The sequence below is a fragment of the Osmerus eperlanus genome, chromosome 3 (genome assembly GCF_963692335.1).
Source record: "Osmerus eperlanus chromosome 3, fOsmEpe2.1, whole genome shotgun sequence".
Classification (NCBI taxonomy): Eukaryota; Metazoa; Chordata; class Actinopteri; order Osmeriformes; family Osmeridae; genus Osmerus; species Osmerus eperlanus.
In genome coordinates this window covers 10,426,454-10,446,549 of record NC_085020.1, presented here as the reverse complement: position 1 = coordinate 10,446,549, position 20,096 = coordinate 10,426,454, and the positions used below count along the sequence as shown (strand labels likewise).

At 47.2% G+C, this 20,096-nt stretch overlaps 1 protein-coding gene across 1 annotated transcript in view; it reads right to left on the bottom strand.

The window, feature by feature from the left end:
- Positions 1-1,856: 1,856 nt before the first annotated feature.
- The window catches only part of LOC134017493 (NALCN channel auxiliary factor 1), a 59,183-nt gene continuing 40,943 nt past the window's right edge, over positions 1,857-20,096 (bottom strand). Inside the window, exons 2-3 of the mRNA XM_062457154.1 lie at positions 7,740-7,911; positions 1,857-6,340 (exon numbers count right to left, since the gene is read on the bottom strand). Of these exons, the coding sequence (XP_062313138.1) occupies positions 6,039-6,340; positions 7,740-7,911 (474 nt within the window). The 3' untranslated portion in view covers positions 1,857-6,038. The remainder of the gene's footprint in view (positions 6,341-7,739; positions 7,912-20,096) is intronic.

Genomic DNA, 20,096 nt, shown 5'->3' with positions numbered 1-20,096 from the left:
AGAGGGAGTGAGGATGAGAGGGGGAGCCCATGGAGCAAAAGTGGCAGGGAGAGGGAGAGATAGACCTGAGGCCGTGGAAGATTAGGGCAAATTTACAGTGTCTAATGACTTTCGAACATTGGTTGACCATGTTGTGAACCATGGGGCAACATTGAGAGAGAGGCTGGACAGAGAGTTTAGCCCAACCTCAGCAGATATACTGTTGCAACAGTAATTTGGACATTTCAACAAGAGCACAGATGAAAACTACTATTCTCTACTGTCTACAGTACAGTACAGTACAGTAACATGTAGCTACATGTAGCTACAGCTATATGCACTGCATCAGTACTTTGTACACATTCACGGCAGTCCATGATTGAAACAACGTACTGCATTTCATTTGCTGAATACTTTCATTTCTCTCCACAAATGTATTTGCTGTGTTTACAGTATGTAGCCTACTATACAGTTTTCAATTTGAAATATGTTCTGATTTTCTGAAAAACGCAACCTTTATGTAGACAATGTGGAGAAATACAGTAAATATTTTCAGCAGTGTGCAGTACTAGTCTTGTGTGTTGTGTTTGGTCAACATATTCATGTACTTGTACGTACTCTACTGGAACAATATCTCTGACAAAATCAAGCAGGTTATATCATTAGAAAAGAATAGTTAGTGTAAAAGTGTTTTACATTTTTCACTACAGTGTGTAACTGATTCAAACAGAGTCCAATTTTATGAACCATGTGTGTGGCATACAGTGACAGAAATGGGGTTTATACATGATTGTATAGTTTTGAACAAAGTGTTTCATTTTGCAAAAGATTGGAGGTGTTCTGCTACTTGTGTGTCTAGTTGTGTGAATCGTGTATTGTGTTTTGACAAAGTGAGCCCTGTTTTCAAAATTGTGCTTAAGCAATTGGAAAAAACTGTAATCAGAAGGTTGTTGGTTCGATTCCCGGCCGTGCCAAATGATGTTGTGTCCTTGGGCAAGGCACTTCACCCTACTTGCCTCAGGGAGAATGTCCCTTTACTTACTGTAAGTCGCTCTGGAGTAGAGCGTCTGCGAAATTACTAAATGTAAATGTATTCCTCTGATGCTTCTTTCATATGGTTCATTTCCTTTTTTTAATCTATTTAGGCAGGGTTGACCAGTCAATATTTCTATCTTTTCTCACTGGATTTTCCAGCCTTGACATTAGTAGCTCCTTTCATCATGGGGTAAGGTAAAACACTGGCTCATTTGACCCCACATTATGTAAAAGCCTGGAAAAAAAGTTTAGTAAGTTTAGTAATTTAAGTTAATCTTAGGGCTAAATGATTCACATGGTTTAATTTGCTGGCAAATCATCAACTTGTATGATATTCATTTTTTTACCTTGATGAATTTGCTTTGACATAACTGGCATCATACCTGACATTTAGAGAATTTTGTTTGAAAAGTAAAAGTGAGAGTGTGTGAAAGGCATTACTGGAACCAACCTCAACCCTGCAACAAGTCTAATGAACCTCTACTGCCATCTTCTGGTATTAAATTGAACTGTGCGAGTTGGCCCATCTTGCTCCTGGAGATGTACCCTCCTGAAGGTTTGCAATCCATACCACAGTTGACACAAAAAGTATTAATCTTGTCAACCAGCTAATTACTAAAATCGGTAAAGTGGAATTAGGGTTTGAATAAAACCCTAACCCTAACCTGTAGGATGGCCGCAATCTAAATAGGGTTGAGTCGCACTTCTTAAATTGATATATCAAAATAGATATACGTGCACATAACAAGATATGTATACACAATAAGTAGAGAGAGGGAGAAGGAGAGGGAGAGAGGAAGCACAGAGGAACAGGCTTTACATATGTTTGCATTTATTTCCATCCAAACACAATTGTAATCATTGTAGCAGTAGTTTTCATCATGACTTGTGAGATTGTTTTATAAATCATTTCATCAAAGTCGCTTGTAAAAAAATTAAAGAACTTACTTGAACTAAAGCATCTATAATATTACAATATACTGGTAGTATAATAGTAATAATAATAATTATAATGGTAATGATACTTCTATATGCCTTGCTTTTATAATCACATTATTATCTCTCTCACACACAATCCCAATGCCTCTTTCAGCAAAGCTGCGGGTATAAGGAGCAGTGCGTGTCTGTAGCCCACAGTACTCTCTCTCTCCTGATGAAAATACAAGAATGGAGGTCAGAAACTCAACAGAGAGCGACAGAACAACAGAAAGGAGGACTGTTGGGACTTGACATCGACTCAGAGCACGAGGGAACCTGGAAGCCAAGACAGACATGGTTCAGCTTACTGTGGGACATATTTACAACCAAACTTGGAATGGTGTTCTGCATAGATCCACAGGATGGGTAATGTTACCATGATGAAACTAGAGGGATGGAGGCAGAGAGAGCCGGAGTGGGAGAAAAGGGTCTAGATACCCTCACTCTGGTGCAAATATGTTGGGGTAAGAGGCATTCATAGGCTTTCACTGTAGACCCCCCCCCCCCTCCCACACACACACACACACACACACACACACACACACACACACACACACACACACACACACACACATTCACACACACACACACACACACACACACACACACAGACACACGCTCACACATATCCATGCACACTCACTCTGACACAGAACATTACAGAAATGTACAGACATTCTGAATGCCATACTCCAGTCATTGGTGTGACAGACTCTCTAACCATTTAAGCCTAAAATATTACATTGGGGACTTCTGTGAAAACAAAAGTAATAAATACATAAATATATCGCATCAGAGCTGCGTGCATGCATGTATTACCGACATATTTATATTGTGTCAAATGCAATTTTGTCTAGTTTACATCCACGGGAGTCTATTTGTCTATTTGTGGACATGAGTAGCTTATGAAAGTATACTGTGAAAAAGGACAACACGTGTGGCACCAACACACTATCATGATGAGTGGGCATTACTGCGTCAAACGTGTGATGTGTATGTATATTGCATGTATGTGTGCCTGTGTGATGATGATGTGTGTGTGTGTGTGGGCCTACATGGGATGAAACGGTTGTCTGTTTTACATAAATCACAGTCAAATTAACAATGCTTAGTAGGCTATTCCTGTTTCAAATTCCCATTTCAAATTAGAATGATTATGACAACCGTAGTTGGATTACCACTGTTTCACGGTAAATACTGTCCAAACCTATCAGAAAGCCTGTGTAGCATCGAATGCTGTTTCTGTTGATTTTCTACTACAACCAGCAAGAAATGAAAACCAAATGCATCAGTAAGCATGTTGACACTTACTCTGTGTAGGAAAAAAGGGCAAATCAAATCATTTGATTTGTTTACATTTTTGTGTTGTTATTAAAATGTTAACAGCTGAAGGGTTTGTTTATTGGTACATTAGTCTTGTATGCATGTATTGGTTTACTTGTGTTGCTTTTAGATGCACATTTGTTTTGCTTGCTTGAGGTTCTGTTCATCTAAACCTGCACGATAAACCTTTACCTCTGGTCACATGGTTCCATCTTTAATGTTCCAATTCCAATGCTCATGCACACATAAAGTGTGATTTTTTTTGTGCTGTTTGTTGGTTTTTCAATATAAAACTTGATGAAATAATTTCAGTGTGTTTATTATCAAATTTTTTATGTATCCAGCAATACCGTGAAAATACTGATAACCAAGATAATATTGGTCACTGTAATCGTGATATGAAATGTTCATACCGTTTCTGACGGTATGAACATTTCATAAAAGCGTGATTGATTGATGTTAGGACATATAGCAATCCACATTTGTCCAAGGTGTGATGAGAACATTAGTTCATTCACAACCTTAACCTGATAGAGAAGTATGCCAGATGAACACATGAAAACAAATATGCTGCAATATTCCTGTTCTGTCCTTTAATGTCCCTGGTCAGTTCCAGAATGCCATTAGTCTGTTGTAGACTCTTACCGCTCTATTCTAGAATATTCCTGATCTGTTCCAGAACGTTCTGCTGTCAGATGTTATGTATTCATGGCCCTGTTCTAGATTGGATCCTTCATGTTCCTACAGTAATTAAGGTGATAAGAATTTGTGGTCTGACACTTGAATATTCCTCAATCAGAGATGGAGTTTTCCTGGTCTGTAAACATTCCTTGGTCTGATGTTGAGTATTCCTGGCATTTTCTAGAATGTTCCTAGGTCAGCTCAGTAGATATTCGAATATATCGGGTGTCTTCAGTGTTGCTGCTGTTCAGTTTAGCCACAGAACATCACTGTCTTCCCACATTTTCCCCAAGCTGTCCTGATTTTTGAAAAAAAGACAAAGACAAAATCCTCACCTGTAGATCACTGATGGAATAACATGCTGTGTGCTGACTCGCTAACACATGAGAATGAGAGATGTTATCGTGTTCTGTTGTCTCCTCCAGGCTAGCTGCCAGCTACTCCTAGCAACCAGCCCTGAGAGAGCTGGCAGGAGCTAGAGTAGAAAGCTTCTTTTCTACTTGCATCTGTCTGGACCTCTGTGCCCAATCCTCCAATAAGCATTAAAACAGATAAACTAAGAATAAAATCAGCCCTTTAATGAACATTTTCTCATCAGCATAACAGGGCCAATCAGGACCAGCCACCTGCCATTAGTTCCTCTTCTCCACACAGACTCACACTCTCAACTGCTCTGTGACTTCAGAAATGTTGATGTTCAAAAACATTACAAACACCCACCACAACCAAGAAATGAACTTTCGCTGCCTCTGAGGTTGCCAATCTCAGCATACTGGGTTAACTATGATATGCCTCCAACCACATGTATGTCATGCATAGACATCTATGCATGACAGGGAGAGATTGTGTGTGTGTGTGTGAATGTGTTTATGTATGTGTGAGTTAGTGAGTTAGTGCTGATATATAGTAATGTAGATAATTCCATAAGAAGCCCTTTATTTGGTGTGAGAGGGGAGAGGTGTGCCTGGAGAACAAATAGAAATAGGGACGTGCAACAGGAGGCCAGGGGTTGGTTGTAGTCATGACAACTACACATGGGGTGGGGCTAGGGTCAAAACAACAACTTTTATAGCATCTCAGAGAGCCTCCACATGCACTAAACACAGATGATGAGTAAAGAAAAACAATCGGAACTGAACAGTGCGATTTAGTTTCTCATTGCAGGCATGGGAAATATAGAGGATGTGTGTGTGTGTGTGTAGAGGGGACAGAGAGGAGCCTGTCTCTCTGAGGGACGTCACCGCTAGGCCACTGACCAGTGGAGCAGCTGTGGTCTACAAGAGGAAGTTTTCTACAACATTGATGGTGATTCAAACCAAAGGTCATGACCTTTTGTAGGCCTAGAGCAGGACTGACATCATAGAAAGGGGACTTGGGGTGGACACATACACACACAAACACACAAGCATACACGCGCACGCATGCACATACAAACCTACACAAACACACATGCACCCCCATACACAAACACCCACATGCACATACACGCATGTGAGCATCCATTCACACATACAAACACACACACACACACATTTGCTTTGTAACATAAACTGTATACAGCTATCCTATGTGGATGAAACATTTCCTTCCTGCACGAGAGATCCCTAAACAAACATTAAGAATGAACATTGACAGAGAGGACATTGGAGTGGTATTCCATAGCCAGCCAGTGCAACAGAAAGCCAAAACAGAACACAGTGTAGAAAAGTTTAGTGAGAGAAACTCAACAGCGAGGAGACCTTAGTCCCCACTCCAACAAAGGCTGCACCATGGTTCGTGGTTGTCCCTTGTCCTGCCCACTGGGTTGCTTATGTCCCTTAGTTTGTTTGTTTTCATTGACTTGCATGTCTTCCTTTGTGTCCAAATATCACACCTCTCTGTGAAACTACATTCCCAGAAAGCACTGCACAGAGGTCTTTCCCTCTGTAATGGACATTTCTCTCCATCAGGGGGAGGAGGGGGGGGAGGGGTTCACGAAAAAAAAGGGAATACTAGCCCTGCCCACTCCCCTCCATCTCAGCCCTGACCCTCCCTCGATTCAGTCATTCCTCATTGGCTGGGCTCTCTTCCAGAGGCGTGATGGTGGGGAGGCCCAGCCCTGTTGCATTGTGGGATGCGGTTAGGCTGGCCACGGTGTGCAGCAGGACCAGAACCAGCAGACAAAATCGGAGGCGGCTGGATGACAGTCTGCAGGCCGCAGAGGAGCTGAGCGAGCTGCGCTGCTCGCACGACGGGTGAGTTTGTCTGAGGGTGCCACAGGAACCGTTTTCTGGTTTAGAGTCCCACCGGATGTCACAGCACTCTGCTGCGGCAGCCACACCTGAAGGGTAGTCCTCCAACAGTCCTGAGGGAGAGAGAAGCACACATGGACAGATGAAGAAAACACGACAAACTTTGCACAACTACACACCGTAGATCGGACTCTGATCCACCAGGGAAAGCCCACTCAACAAACATTGATCAAAAGTTGGCATTTCAGCAGATATTAATATAATTTGATACATACAATCTTCACACCTATTTGATTCATTCAAAAACAGACATTTGGGGGGTGAATATTTGTAAAAGGAACACTTAAAATACACTTACTGTCAGCAAATACAGCTGAGTATGTGTGACAGACCCATGTCACATAGAGTACCATTGAGTGGACACGGATGTGCAACTGCTCCAGACCATGCTTTAGTGTGTGCACATGTGAGGGCGAGTCAAAAAACATGCTGGCTGAAGTAGTGAAGAGTCTGCTCAGTTTTAATCTGGAGCGTTTGATGTTAAAATTCTTAAGCCTGATGAAAGGGCCCATGTAATTAAACCTCTACACTGATCTGACAAGGCCTGGTCTCACAGCTCAGTGCCAAAATGACAACAGACACACATACACTCTTCCCGGCACGCACTTACGCTCACACACAAGCTCTCTCTGTCTCTCTCATACACAGAAAGACATACACACAAGATTGGTGGGACAGGAAGGGGTCAATTAATTCTCCAATCTAATAGCACCAATCATCATGGATTACGGTGACTGACCCCACATTGACCCATGACGGCAACATCCTCCCATCACTCCCTCTCACTCCCAATCTGCTCGGACAAAAAGGCAGTTATACAATGAGGCATGTTGTTGTGTCTTATGACCACTATGAGGCGCCAGTGACATTTCGTGAGCTCTATAGGAGTGGGAGCTCCACTGCGTTGGAAACGTATCATCTGACTATAAAGGCAGGACTCTCTGTCTATGTGTCTGTGACTTCATTATCTGGCCAATCAGACACTATCTGAAGTCAGGCAGGTGTGTTGCTCAGGACCCAAGGACTTGCAGTGTCGAGTTTGAAGTTGTTTGGATGAGCGATCAGGGACAAACAAATCAAAATATCAAAACTTGTTTAGTGTGTAACTGTGTGTGTGCCTGTGGCTCGATTATCTTGAGAACAGGGCATTGTATGACGTTAGAATTCAGCAGGTGTATTGTATTATCTTTTTTGAAAGTGCCTTGCCTTTTCCAAACTGTTTCAATGGACGACATCCCAGATGGATATGTGTAACAAACCGGGTTTCGGTGTATAGCTCAGGACCAAAGGACATATGGGAAGTTGTTTGGATGAGCGATTCGCGAGAAATAAATATAAACGCATTTGCCGCCAAAGGGCACTACACCAGTAAAATGATACAAGGGAGGAAACACCGATGCAATAACTTGCGTGTGCATCTGTGCGTGTGCATGCGCGCGCGTGTGTACTTACCTGTGCATATAAAACTGGGGCTGCCTCCGTGGATGAGATCGTCGTTGTCGGGCAGAATGAAGGGGCACCTCTGCTGCACCTCCAGACAGTACTGACCACAGGGGATCCTGCTGCTGCAATGGATCTGACTGACAGGGAAGTACTGGGAGCACAGCCAGGGCTTATACACCGTCTGGAGGAGGGGGGAGGTGGGGGAGGAAGAGACAGGAGGAGGAGAGGAGGAGAAAGGGAGGGGGAGGAGGAGGAGAAGGAAGGAGAGAGAGTGTAGATTAGAGGTTGCGCTGCCATTGATAGCAGCGTAAGAGGGCGGACTTGCGCATACGGAGGCGTACACACATGGACATCCGTGACCTCTACAGATATCGATCCCGTTGAATTGATGGAAACTTGGTGTGTGCCTTCCCACAGAGTAAGACTCTGGTGGGAGGTCATCCTTCTTTCTGTCTCTCTGTCTACACACACACACACACACACACACACACACACACACACACACACACACACACACACAGTGTACAGTAGGTCTTTGTACTTAACTTAAAACAGGGCTGTCTTCCAGGTCACACAACACGCAACGCTTTTTCCAACTACCTCCTCAGTTTTTCCTCCCCTGCACTCTAACACATTCCTCTCCCTTAACTCTCCTCTCTCTCCTCTCTAACTATGTCCTTTCCTTGAGTACAACTACCACCTCTCCTCATCTCTAACCCCTCCAACTCGTCACAGAACTTTTACCAGCCTTCTCATCCGGAAACATTATTCGAGGCAGCGTGGCCACAGGCCTACAGAGGCCATGCTATGCCCTGCCAGGCTGACACTTGCATGCGGGCGCATCTCCTAACTCCCTGTGCCACTCCCGTTCTCCCAGCGGCACTCAGCCCTGGTAATTAGCTGCTGGTTCCGGTGTTTCACTCCAGGGAGCGCCAAGCGAGTTAGCTCCCACCGCAGGCCAACCGTCATGCCTCGGCACACCCCACCCAATCACAGATCATGTCAGTCCACTACACTGATGAAATATTTATCATGTGTTTGTGTGAAAGTGTGTGTACACACACACACACGCTCTGGATAAGAGCGTCTGCTAAATGACTAAATGTGTGTGTGTGTGTGTGCTTGGAAGAAACCCAGAGTATCACTTCAGTAAGAGTCTATTTGTCTGTCTAAATGATGTTTTCCATTGTGTCTCTCTTTATGTCAACATAGAAATCACATACACATACACATACACATCATGTATACAGCACATACACAAATGCAAACACATAAGCACACAAAAACAGAGACTGACAATTTGGTTTAATAATTTGATTTGAGATATAAATGTAAGAAACACACACATAAAATAGCTTTCCGTGTGAGCTTGGCTATAGTATGTGAATATCAAACATGGTCACGTGACTATCATAATAGAACATAGCTCATCTGCACATCCTTACTGATATTTCTGGGACATGAACACACTGGGCCTTAGAGACTGTGTGTGCTAGCGCGTTTTGTGCGTGTGTGTGTGCGATCTCTCATCCTGCGAGTATGCAAAATGCTTAGTGTGTCTGTCTGTACAGAAAGAGGTGGGAGAGACACTCAACCCAGTCCTGTCATCTGAACTCATCGTTGTCTCGCATAACGCTGACCTCACAAAGTCAACGTGAGTAAGCATGCGTGTGGGTGCGGCGTATGTGCGTGTGTGTGTGACTGGGGGGGGGGGGGGAGTGGAAGTTAGGGGATGTGGAGGATGTGTATGTATTCACCGGCGTGTGTTTATCCCATTCAGCCGTATCTCATTTCACGATGTCAAAGTCAGAGCGTGCTCTGCTCATGTCTCCTCAACCGGGGGCGGAGTCGTGGACTCCGTCTGAATGATCAATTACATCACAGCAGAGCGCTCATTGCCTCCTAACACTGCACACTATCTGTATATCTCCCTTCAACAGCACCATCTAAACACAAGCAGAACATGCTACAGGTTTTACATGATGGGCGCTGAGTTTTACTGCAGCTCCTAGTGGCCTAATTCTGGGTAGGAGATGACACAGAGCTCTGAGAAGAGAGAGGCAGAGAGCTTTTTCTCTCGTCCTTTCCTCCCCTCCTTTCCTTCCTTCTACTCCGCTCTTCCTCCTCCGTTGCTGTAAAGCCCTCTAAGGGACCTCCACCAGCCCATCAGTCCACGCCAGTCACTTGTGATAAATTACTGAGAGAGCGAGAGCGAGAGAAAGAGAGAGAGAGAGAGAGAGAGAGAGAGAGAGAGAGAGAGAGAGAGAGAGAGAGAGAGAGAGGGGGGGGGTAAAGAAAGAGAAGCGAGAGGTTACATAGAGAAAAAGATACAGAGAGAGGGAGATAAAGTGAAGACAGAGAGATAGAGAGAGGTGGTTGACCTTGAACATGGCGGGATTTTAGATTGAAGAGGAGCCAATATTTACTTGGTCTCAGAGGGAAGGGGAAGACAAGTTGCAGGAAAAAGTCTCTCAATACTTGAACACTTCTCCGGGACTGCTATATGTGCTCTCTCTCTTTCTCTCTCTTTTTCGCTCTCTCCTTTTTACTGGATCTACTGTCCTCTTTGCAACACTTTCTTCCTACCTCTCTTTCCTTCTCTCCCTCTTACCTCCCTCTCTTCTCTGCTATTTGGCCGACAGTGGAGAGAGAGTAGCTCTCCTGCTGGATGGATCATTCATTCAGATTAACCTAATAAGGAGGGCCTTTCAGCAGTTCTTCTTTAAAAAGGCCGGCATTGCATGCGTGTGTGTGTGTTTAACTCCAAGCTTTTTTGGGGTTCAAGCATGCTTCATCTTGCCCCCTGGTTCAGGTTAACTGTGGACTCTAGAGTCGACTAACCGACAGAAACACTGATTATTACGGAAACCTCACCAGCCCCATTCGCTCACACACACACGCACACACACACACACAACCTCCAAACACACACTATTGTAACAGTCATTTACTGCTTCATTACACCCCATCTCTTTGATCTTTCCCTTATGCATCTCTTCAGATAACCGAAGGTTTAAGGACCACAGCAGATGTACTGTACCAGAGGCAGAGCGCAGAGGAGGCTAAGAGAGCATGGAGGTAAACAGACTGGGCCAGAAGAGGGCGGTGGGCAGTGTCGGAGGGGGCAGAGGTCAAATGGATGGGACTCTCCAGGGAAGTCAGCATGTAAACCAGCAGCTCATTGCCCACAATGCACTCTGAGCAGCCTCTGCTAAGCCCCCGGGGAGAACTGCTACAAGCTTGGGGTGAAAGGTGGCACAGCAATCTCCAAAGCGTGCACGGACCCACTCACACACACGCCCTCATGCGCTGACACACATTAAGGAACAAATAACCACACACACAAACCCATAGATAGATCCAAATCAGACACACACAGATTCACATCACCAAACAACATAAAACACGTATGCAGTGTTTTATGTTTTTGTTTTGTTTTATGTTGAACTTATACAGTCAGAAACCTGTTACATACAGCAACAGCATATACACTAGTCTAACACTGAGAATTACAGTAATTCTGTACTGTAACATACAAAACCAGTTCCCAGTCCATAGGCTATGTTTATATATCAATCGACATTCTCTCATCACCCACCAGTGAAGCTTTGCATCTGTTCAAAACAACAACAGATGCTGACACAGGACCCAGCGTAGCTCATCGTCTCACAGAACGGCCTGCTCGACATGAAAGGGGAGATTCAGCTGTGGTTAGCAAGTGGTTAGTGTATCACCAATGCAAACACAATTAGGAGAACAATAGTTTCGCTAGGCTGCTGTATGCTGTAACCAGAGACAGAAACATTGCCTGGAACAGAAGTATAGCACAAAGCCCCCCCCCAGAGTGTGTATTACCGTAAATGACATCCATCTCACTGCCACATCTAAGGGGTTGGGAAACACGTGAGGGTCTCTTGTACCGACTGTGAAAATACTTTGTGCGAGTCCCACCTGCTGATGCTGATTGGAATAGAAGACGACTCACACTTGCTCGCACATAAACACGGACGCACACGGCACGACACGTTCACATGAAACAAACAGATACACACAGACACACACACACAAGGTGGTCTCACCTCTTTTAATAACAGCTGCTCATTTGGCACTCTAAAGCCATGCTAATGTCATTATCCCACAGCCAGAGCCACATTATACCAAGTAGGGTTATTAAATAAAGGACACACACAGAGCACATCACACAGAGAAAAGTAAAGAGAGAAAGGTTAAGAGAGGGAGCCTGAGCAAAAGAAAGAAAAGAGACTTTCAGCGCCACAGAGGAAGAGAGAGGGACTGAGAAAGGAAGAGGGAAAGGGAGAATGTAGGTACAGTAGGCTGCTAGAGTGGAGACCGGACACACAGAATACTCTTTGCTATGCATGCCGCAGACCCAGGGTCATCACTAGGTTTACTCTGACAGTCCCTGTGGAGTTCTATGCGTGTGTGTGTTTTTTATTATGTGGGTCCACTCTTCTTCGTCCTGAAAGGATCAGTGTCAAAGCCAGGCCAACCATTTCAATAAAGCTATCAAGCTGCCAATCACACACACACACACGTTGTACAGTAGCACAGCGAGTTTACTGTCAGTCACACAGACCACTGGCTCACTGCACTGTACCACAGGAATCAACAAAAGGCTGACAGGTAGGAAAAAAACACACTGAGAGAGAGAGAGAGATAGAGAGAGAGAAAGAAAAAAGATACAGAGAGGGAGAGAGAAAGAGAAGGGGAAGAGAGAAACAACACAAGCTGTGTCTGTAAAGACTAAGCACACACACGTACTGTATGCATCAATAAAGCCATGGTAAACATACATTAATTTAGTGAGATTAATCAAGGTTATGCGATGTAACTCACAGATACTGCTATCATGTTGACCCTCACAATGCAGATTAATGTGACCGAGATGTTTATCAGGATTTAAAATAATGAATCAGTGTTTACCTCACTGATTGGGGCGGTCGTTATCTTAATAAGACTTTAACTACCACCCTGGTCTTAAACAAAAATCACATTTAGAAATCTAGTATGGTATCATCTATCGTATCCCTGCCATTCTCGATGTCAGGAGGGAAACGTACCTGGAGACTGTAATCTGATCCGCACACCTACAGTACAGAACCAGTCCTGTCCCACTGGAAGTACACTGAGAAAGTGTTGATGTACCCTCTTCTCCTTCAGTGCAGATAAAGGTAACAAAGATTCTGGCGTGTGTCTTTATGTTTGTGTCGTGTGTTTCTGATAGATAGATACTGCTGTACAAGCAACAACAAAAGGATAGAAAAAGGTGACATCCGACATCAATTTTGAATGTCTTTATCTCTAGCTCTGCTGACTGAATATTCATCCCCGCCCTTTCGGCCTTTGTCTTTCTGCTACTCTCATTGTTTTTTTTTCTTTCTCTGTCACTCTGTATCTTTCTCTCTACCTTCCTCTCTTGTCTCTCACTCTCTCACTCTGCCCTTATGTGTCTTTTCCCTCGCTTTTATCTCTCTTTATACACTGTATCTCTCTCTCTCTCTCTCTCTCTCTCTCTCTCTCTCTCTCTCTCTCTCTCTCTCTCTCTCTCTCTCTCTCTCTCTCTCTCTCTCTCTCTCTCTCTCTCTCTCTCTCTCTCTCTCTCTCTCTCTCTCTCTCTCTCTCTCTCTCTCTCTCTCTCTCTCTCTGCAGTCAGTACTGCAGAGATTGTGTGAAAAATGGCCAGGAAGAGTGCCGGCACAAGGTGGCCAGCAGAGACATCTACACACACACTCACCTTGAGACTCACACACTGAGATACACACACACGAGCATGCACACACACATGCACATACACAGGATACACAAACACGCATGGGACAGCGGACGAGAAAACCCATTTTCAGCTCAGTGTGTGATTGTTAATGACCTACAGCTGCATGTAGCTGGGGCTTGTTGTGTCTGAACCAGTGACCTGCCCAGCCAGAGGCCCCTACACTGTAGCTCTTAAAGGGGGATGATTAGTGATCAAGCTCCTGGTTCAGGCAGGAGGACTCAGTATGACTTTACGAATACTTTATTTCACACTATACAAAACACGATTGTACATTTGATTTGGCATTGTGGTTCTGCTCGCATCGGCTCCCTGCCGCATCCAACGAGACACCGTCTCGACCTCCGAGCAGAGAGCAGCGACGCATTCCCCCTGAAACAGGAAACAGAAAACAGAACCAAGGGTGGAGGCCGGGGAGGCGGAGGCAGCAGGAAGACTGAAGTCTATGTCGCACTGGCGATGCATATGCCGGGAACCCCTTATATACCCCGCCCTATTAGGAGGGAGTGCCCTGCGCATAAAATGACGCGTTGCTAGTGGCGCGCTATGTCTCACGTCCTCCTTCATGAACCAGCTCCGCTTGTTTCAGGCAGGAGGACTCAGTATGACTTTACAAATACTTTATTTCACACTATACAAAACACGATTGTACATTTGATTTGGCATTGTGGTTCTGCTCGCATCGGCTCCCTGCCGCATCCAACGAGACACCGTCTCGACCTCCGAGCAGAGAGCAGCGACGCATTCCCCAACACAAAACCACATGCCAAACGAGACCATGAAGACTACTGTGTGTAGGTGGTGCCCCTGAAAAGATGAGATGAGCGTCATGTTACCCATACATACCTCAGCATTGAATCCCAGCGCCCTGGTGCCCCGATGCATCTTGTGACTGAATGAATCGATTGAAGTGGTACCATCTGAGGCACTGCCTCACATACCAACTGTTGCAAACCTTGACCTCCCAACTGAGGCACAGCCTCGAACATACCAACTGAGGCACGGCCTCGACATACCAACTGAGGCACGGCCTCGACATACCAACCGAGGCACCGCCTCGTCATACCAACTGAGGCACTGCCCCGAAATACCAACTGAGACACTGCCTCGTCATACCAACTGAGGCACTGCCTCGACATACCAACTGAGGCACGGCCTCGGCATACCAACTGAGGCACGGCCTCGACATACCAACTGAGGCACGGCCTCGAACATACCAACTGAGGCACGGCCTCGACATACCAACTGAGGCACGGCCTCGACATACCAACTGAGGCACGGCCTCTACTTACCAACTGAGACACACCTCGTATTACCAACTGAGGCACGGCCTCGATTTACCAACGTTGATGGTGCTTGTCGCCTGTTACGTGCTGTTGTATACCCGCGCCCGGCCAGCCACCTGACGACATTTATTATGGTTAGTATGCACATATACATGGTATTAGTGAAAGAAAATGCGATACACACGTGAAAGCATGTTATTGAGAGGTAGGGAGAGTGGAAGCCATTCTCCTCTGGCCTTCCAGAACATCAGTGGCATTCAGTCTGATGTAACGTTGAACACTTGCAGATGACCAACGACCCATGACTTTCAGCGTCGAGGCTGAGACCACCTGAGACGCTGACGTAGCCGCACCAATCCGGAACGAGTGCGCCGTGTACAGCTTGGGGTCCAGACCACAGCGCCGGCACAGGATTCCGAGCCTCCCAGTGAACCAGTAATGGGTCATGGCTTTCCCAGCATCGGTGACGAACAGGGGCTCGCTCGTTGCCGTGGACGAACGCCATCGGAGATATTTCGCCATGGAGGAGAAGGGACAGAAAGCTGAGTTATTCCGCGATACGACGACAGGAGTACTCACGCCGGCCTTCACACCCTTGCTGTGTTTCAACACCACTGTGTACATACCCGTATCCATGGTTAAATCGCCGAGGGTGAGATCGTGCATAGTTTGAAATGTGCTTGACTGACAAGTGAATTCGTCGCACCGCATGAACCCATAAAAAGCCATGAGACACACAGCTTCTAGCATGACATCAGTTGGAACGTTAAAACAACCCGCCCGCAACGCTGACACCAAGTGATGAAGTATAGGAAGGGTTATGGGAAGTCGCCTGTCATTGCCTTGCGGTCGCTCTTTCCGCAGCCCGTTGAATAGTAGCCGAACCGACGGGTTCCCCAACAGGCTCTGCACAGACGGGTCCAGACATCTGAGATGAAACTGAATGCCGGCCACCGCTGCCTTGATTGTCGACGGCTGGAGCTTCCGGGAGGTGAAGCAGTGAACGATGTATGCGCATACGACAAGCAGGCTCACCGGGTGAGGGGGTGTATAGAGTGCGCGGCAGAAGGAACAGTAATACAACCAAGCACAATCATAGGATTTTAATGTGCCCTTGCCTAAGCCTGCTCGCATGTATCGAGCAGCGACCGTCATGTAGCCTTCTAGCGACCTGTCTAATTTAACAGTGTCTCCTGAAACGCTGGGCACACCAGGCCGCCCGGCTCTGCCTCCGGACATAGTGCCCGGAACTCCTGAAATTGAAAACGTGACAGAGCATCAGCCACATTGTTGAGTAACCCAGGAATGTATGCGGCCCGCAACACGAAGTTGCCTGTGATGCATGTCCAGGTCAGACGCCTCACTAATTTGTTAATCAATGCCACGGAAGATCTACCCTTGTTGATGATGTTCACCGTGCCCTCGTTATCACAGAACACCACAATCCTCTTCCTACACCAGTGTTTACCCCACAAAAGACACGCTACAACAATAGGATACAGTTCGTACAATGCTGTGGATTTGCAATCGCGCGCCAGAAACTCCAGTTCAACGGGCCACGACTCGCTGAACCACTCGTTCGCGAAAAAAAACAAAAACCCAATGGACAACGCCGCATCGGTGTAGAACGCCATGGCGCTGGAGGTCTCCACCTCGTCGTTGTAAAAAAACGACAAACCGTTCCAATGCTCGCAAAGCACGGCCCAAAAACGCAAATCGGACTGGCAACCCTCATCCAAACGCACAACGTCGTGCAGCGCCGGAACAGACTTAGCCACGACGAGCAGACGGGAGACAAACGACCGACCGTGGGGAATGATGCGCATAGCAAAATTCAGGTGCCCGAGCAACGACAAAAGATCCCGCTTAGTCAACGAAACCGACGCAGCCGCTGCCGCCAGAACAGCGCGCACCCGCTCGAGCTTCTCCGCCGGGAGCGACGCACGCATTAACAGGCTGTCCAGCTGGACGCCCAAAAACTCGATGGACGTGAGAGGCCCCTGCGTCTTCTCCTCCGAGAGCGGCACGCCCAAATGCTCGAATGTGGCCTTCACCACCGAGATGCACCGAGCCAGCGGTGAGGAGGGAAAATCCACCACCAAGAAGTCGTCCAGCAGGTGCAGGACAAACGGCAACCTGTGCACGTTCAGCAAAACCCAACACAGAGCCTCGGCCAGAGTGTCAAAAATGCGCGGGCTGCTGCGGCAGCAAAAAGCCAGGCGAGCGTAAAAATACATCTGCGACCGCCATTTAACGCTGAACAGGTGCCACTGCGACGGGTGAAGGGGCATCACCTTGAACGCGTCGGTGATATCGGCCTTCCCGAGCCAGGCGCCCACGCCTGCCTGTTTGATTAACCGAATCGCGTTATCGATGGTAGTGTAATACAGAGAAAACGACTCAGACGGAATCAGGCTGTTGATGCTAGGGACCCGAGTATTGTGCGGAGCCGACAGGTCAACGATCAGGCGTTTTTTGCCAGAATATTTGCGAGTAGCCACGTCAATGGGACTGACGCGAAACACGGGAAACGGCGACTCCACGAACGGCCCCAACAAATACCCCTTGCCGATTTCTTTAGCAAGTAACGCATCGACCACGTCGGGCTCCCTGAGCGCCGATTGCAAGTTATGACACACATGAGTTACAGTGGGCACACATTCCACCCCAGCCATAAACCCTTTCCGCAACCCAGTGAGGAGATAATTCACAAAACATCGGTTGGGGTGACCACTCAAAGCGTCAGACAGACGACCAATGTCAACAGGGGTAGAAGGATGGTTATTTATTTCATGCCCTTGCCCGCCGGTCGGAACCGACGCGGGCAGGTCGACCTCGGATGGGCGTCCGAGCACTGACTGCAGACATGAAGAAATCGACAATTAGGGTAGGTACAGGCCCCCTCATTGAAATACATGCACACGGGAGGAGCGGAACCAGCATTAACCACCTGGCGTCTGGAGGAGCGACGCTCCATGCTGCTGGAACCAGGCTTCGCGTCACGGGAAGGTTCCCCCATTTTAGAAGGCACCGTGAGAGGGCAAAGCCCAGTAGGATGGGAGAAAGACCCACACACCACACACGACAGGGGACGAACCCCGGTGAATGTGCGGCTAACCAGCTCTAGATCTAGCACAGACCAGTCCAGAAGCAGATTAAACCGCTGAACGTAGAGGGCTGCCTTGGCAGAGAAACCCTTATGGTATTCATAGAACAGCGTTCCCCCGTAGGAGAGCGACAGGTCAGCTATGATGGCCAGATAGGTGTCCAGTTCGACTCGCCTCCCGGGGAACTCCTCGCACATGACGTCGCGGAAAACCACAAAAGCAACGACGAATTCGGACATCGTGAGCGTCTTAGTCAGACGGGGATCGGCGTCCCGCAAAAACACAGCCACATTGCCGCACTCCACCAAGCGGCTTTCGACTGATTCAGGCCCACACAGCAAGATCTTCACCAGGTTCACATCTTTACCTGAAAGGATCTGCTCGCGGAGACTCGCCGGAACGGCGGCTGACGGAGGCAGAAAGGAGGCCCCAGAGGCAGCGGCCGGCACCGCGCTGGCCAAGATGTACGAGGGCCGGATCTCCTGCACTACAGTAAGCACGCCCGCAGCCGCGGCTATGGGAGCCGCACCCAAGGCCCCGGCTCCCTCGAGGGGAGACGGGCATCCATGCCAGCGAGCGTGCTCCGCAGATCGATCAGCGCCGCCAGCACGGGACCGGGCCGCAGCACGGGAGCAGGAAGCTGCACGGGGTCGGGCGCCGGTACGACCGAGCCTCCTGCGGACCCCGCTCTGTGTTTCTTGGCCAGGCCAGCACCCGCAGCGGAACCCCGCTTGCTCTTCCCCAGCGCTTTGCGGGGAATGGGAACCCCGGCATCCTCCTCACACACGTCCATGAAATGAAGGTATAACTCCTCATGTGACATACCGACTGGTGGACTAAGGCCCTTCTCGTAGTATCCACACAGAAGTCGAGGAACGGGCCATTCCTCGATCGGGACCGGCTGCCTCACCGCCAGACGAGAACTCCGACGGGGTTTGGACCCTCCGGCTGGAGGGATTCCCGTTTCCTCACAAGGTCCACTGTCGACCAATGAATCCCCATGGAACTCCTCCAATTCAGACCCGGAAAGACACGACATGTAGACACCCTCACTCGACAACAGCAGGAAGACTGAAGTCTATGTCACACTGGCAATGCATATGCCGGGAACCCCTTATATACCCCGCCCTATTAGGAGGGAGTGCCCTGCGCATAAAATGACGCGTTGCTAGTGGCGCGCTATGTCTCACGTCCTCCTTCATGAACCAGCTCCGCTTGTTTTTAGTTGGCCTCCTGGATGAAACTTCACACTCCAATACATTGTACTACAAATGCTGTGTATGTGCATGTGTGTGTAAGTGAACTACTGTGTACCGGAAACACACACAAAAAAAACACATAATAGTATTTCACCTCATATCTTGTTTGACTTTAGCTACCAAATAATTACTTGGACTTGGGGTAATTAACGGTAGCAAACTACACAGCTTGACAACCAGATCACTAGCGAAAGCTAGCTTAACTAGGTGTGTTTGCCTTCGGAATTCTGGAAGGGCACTTAAACAAATGCCAGCACCAGAACTGCTCAACTGTAACAATGCAAGGTTGAAGTGCCTTGCTCTAGGGCAGCCTTTCTCAATCCTGTTCCTTGGGACTCCCTGCTCTGCATGTTTTTGCATGCTAGCAGTTCATACATGCAGGGCAGGGGGGTCCCAAGGACTATGATTGACAAAGGCTGCTCTAGGGCACAATGGTGGCAATGGACATGGTGGACCAGTCTCATCACCAAACCTTTACTCTGCTGAAGCCTTGATGTACTATTGTAGGCTCTGAACTAAACACACAACAGTCTGTGGACCTCCTCCTGGAACAGTCTGTTAACATGACTGGCATGATTCATAGCTCTTTATAAGGAGAAGTGATTGCTGCTTACATAACAGCAGCTTATTTGTCCGCCCACAATACACTCCCCCAGGGACACCATCCCCTCACGTTTGGTTCCTCCTGATCTAAAATATGTCCCCATCTAGATTTTAGATTATCTAGACTTTATCTAATACACGGATGACCAACACAGTCAGAAAAAGAAAAAAAACATTCACATTTTATTCATTAAGCAGACTCTTTTATCCAAAGTGCACATAAAGCATCGGAAGATATCTTCAAAGGGAATCACAAGTGAACTTGGGTGTGCGTAAAGAGAACATTTAATTTAAAACTAATTCTACGGTAAGATTTATTG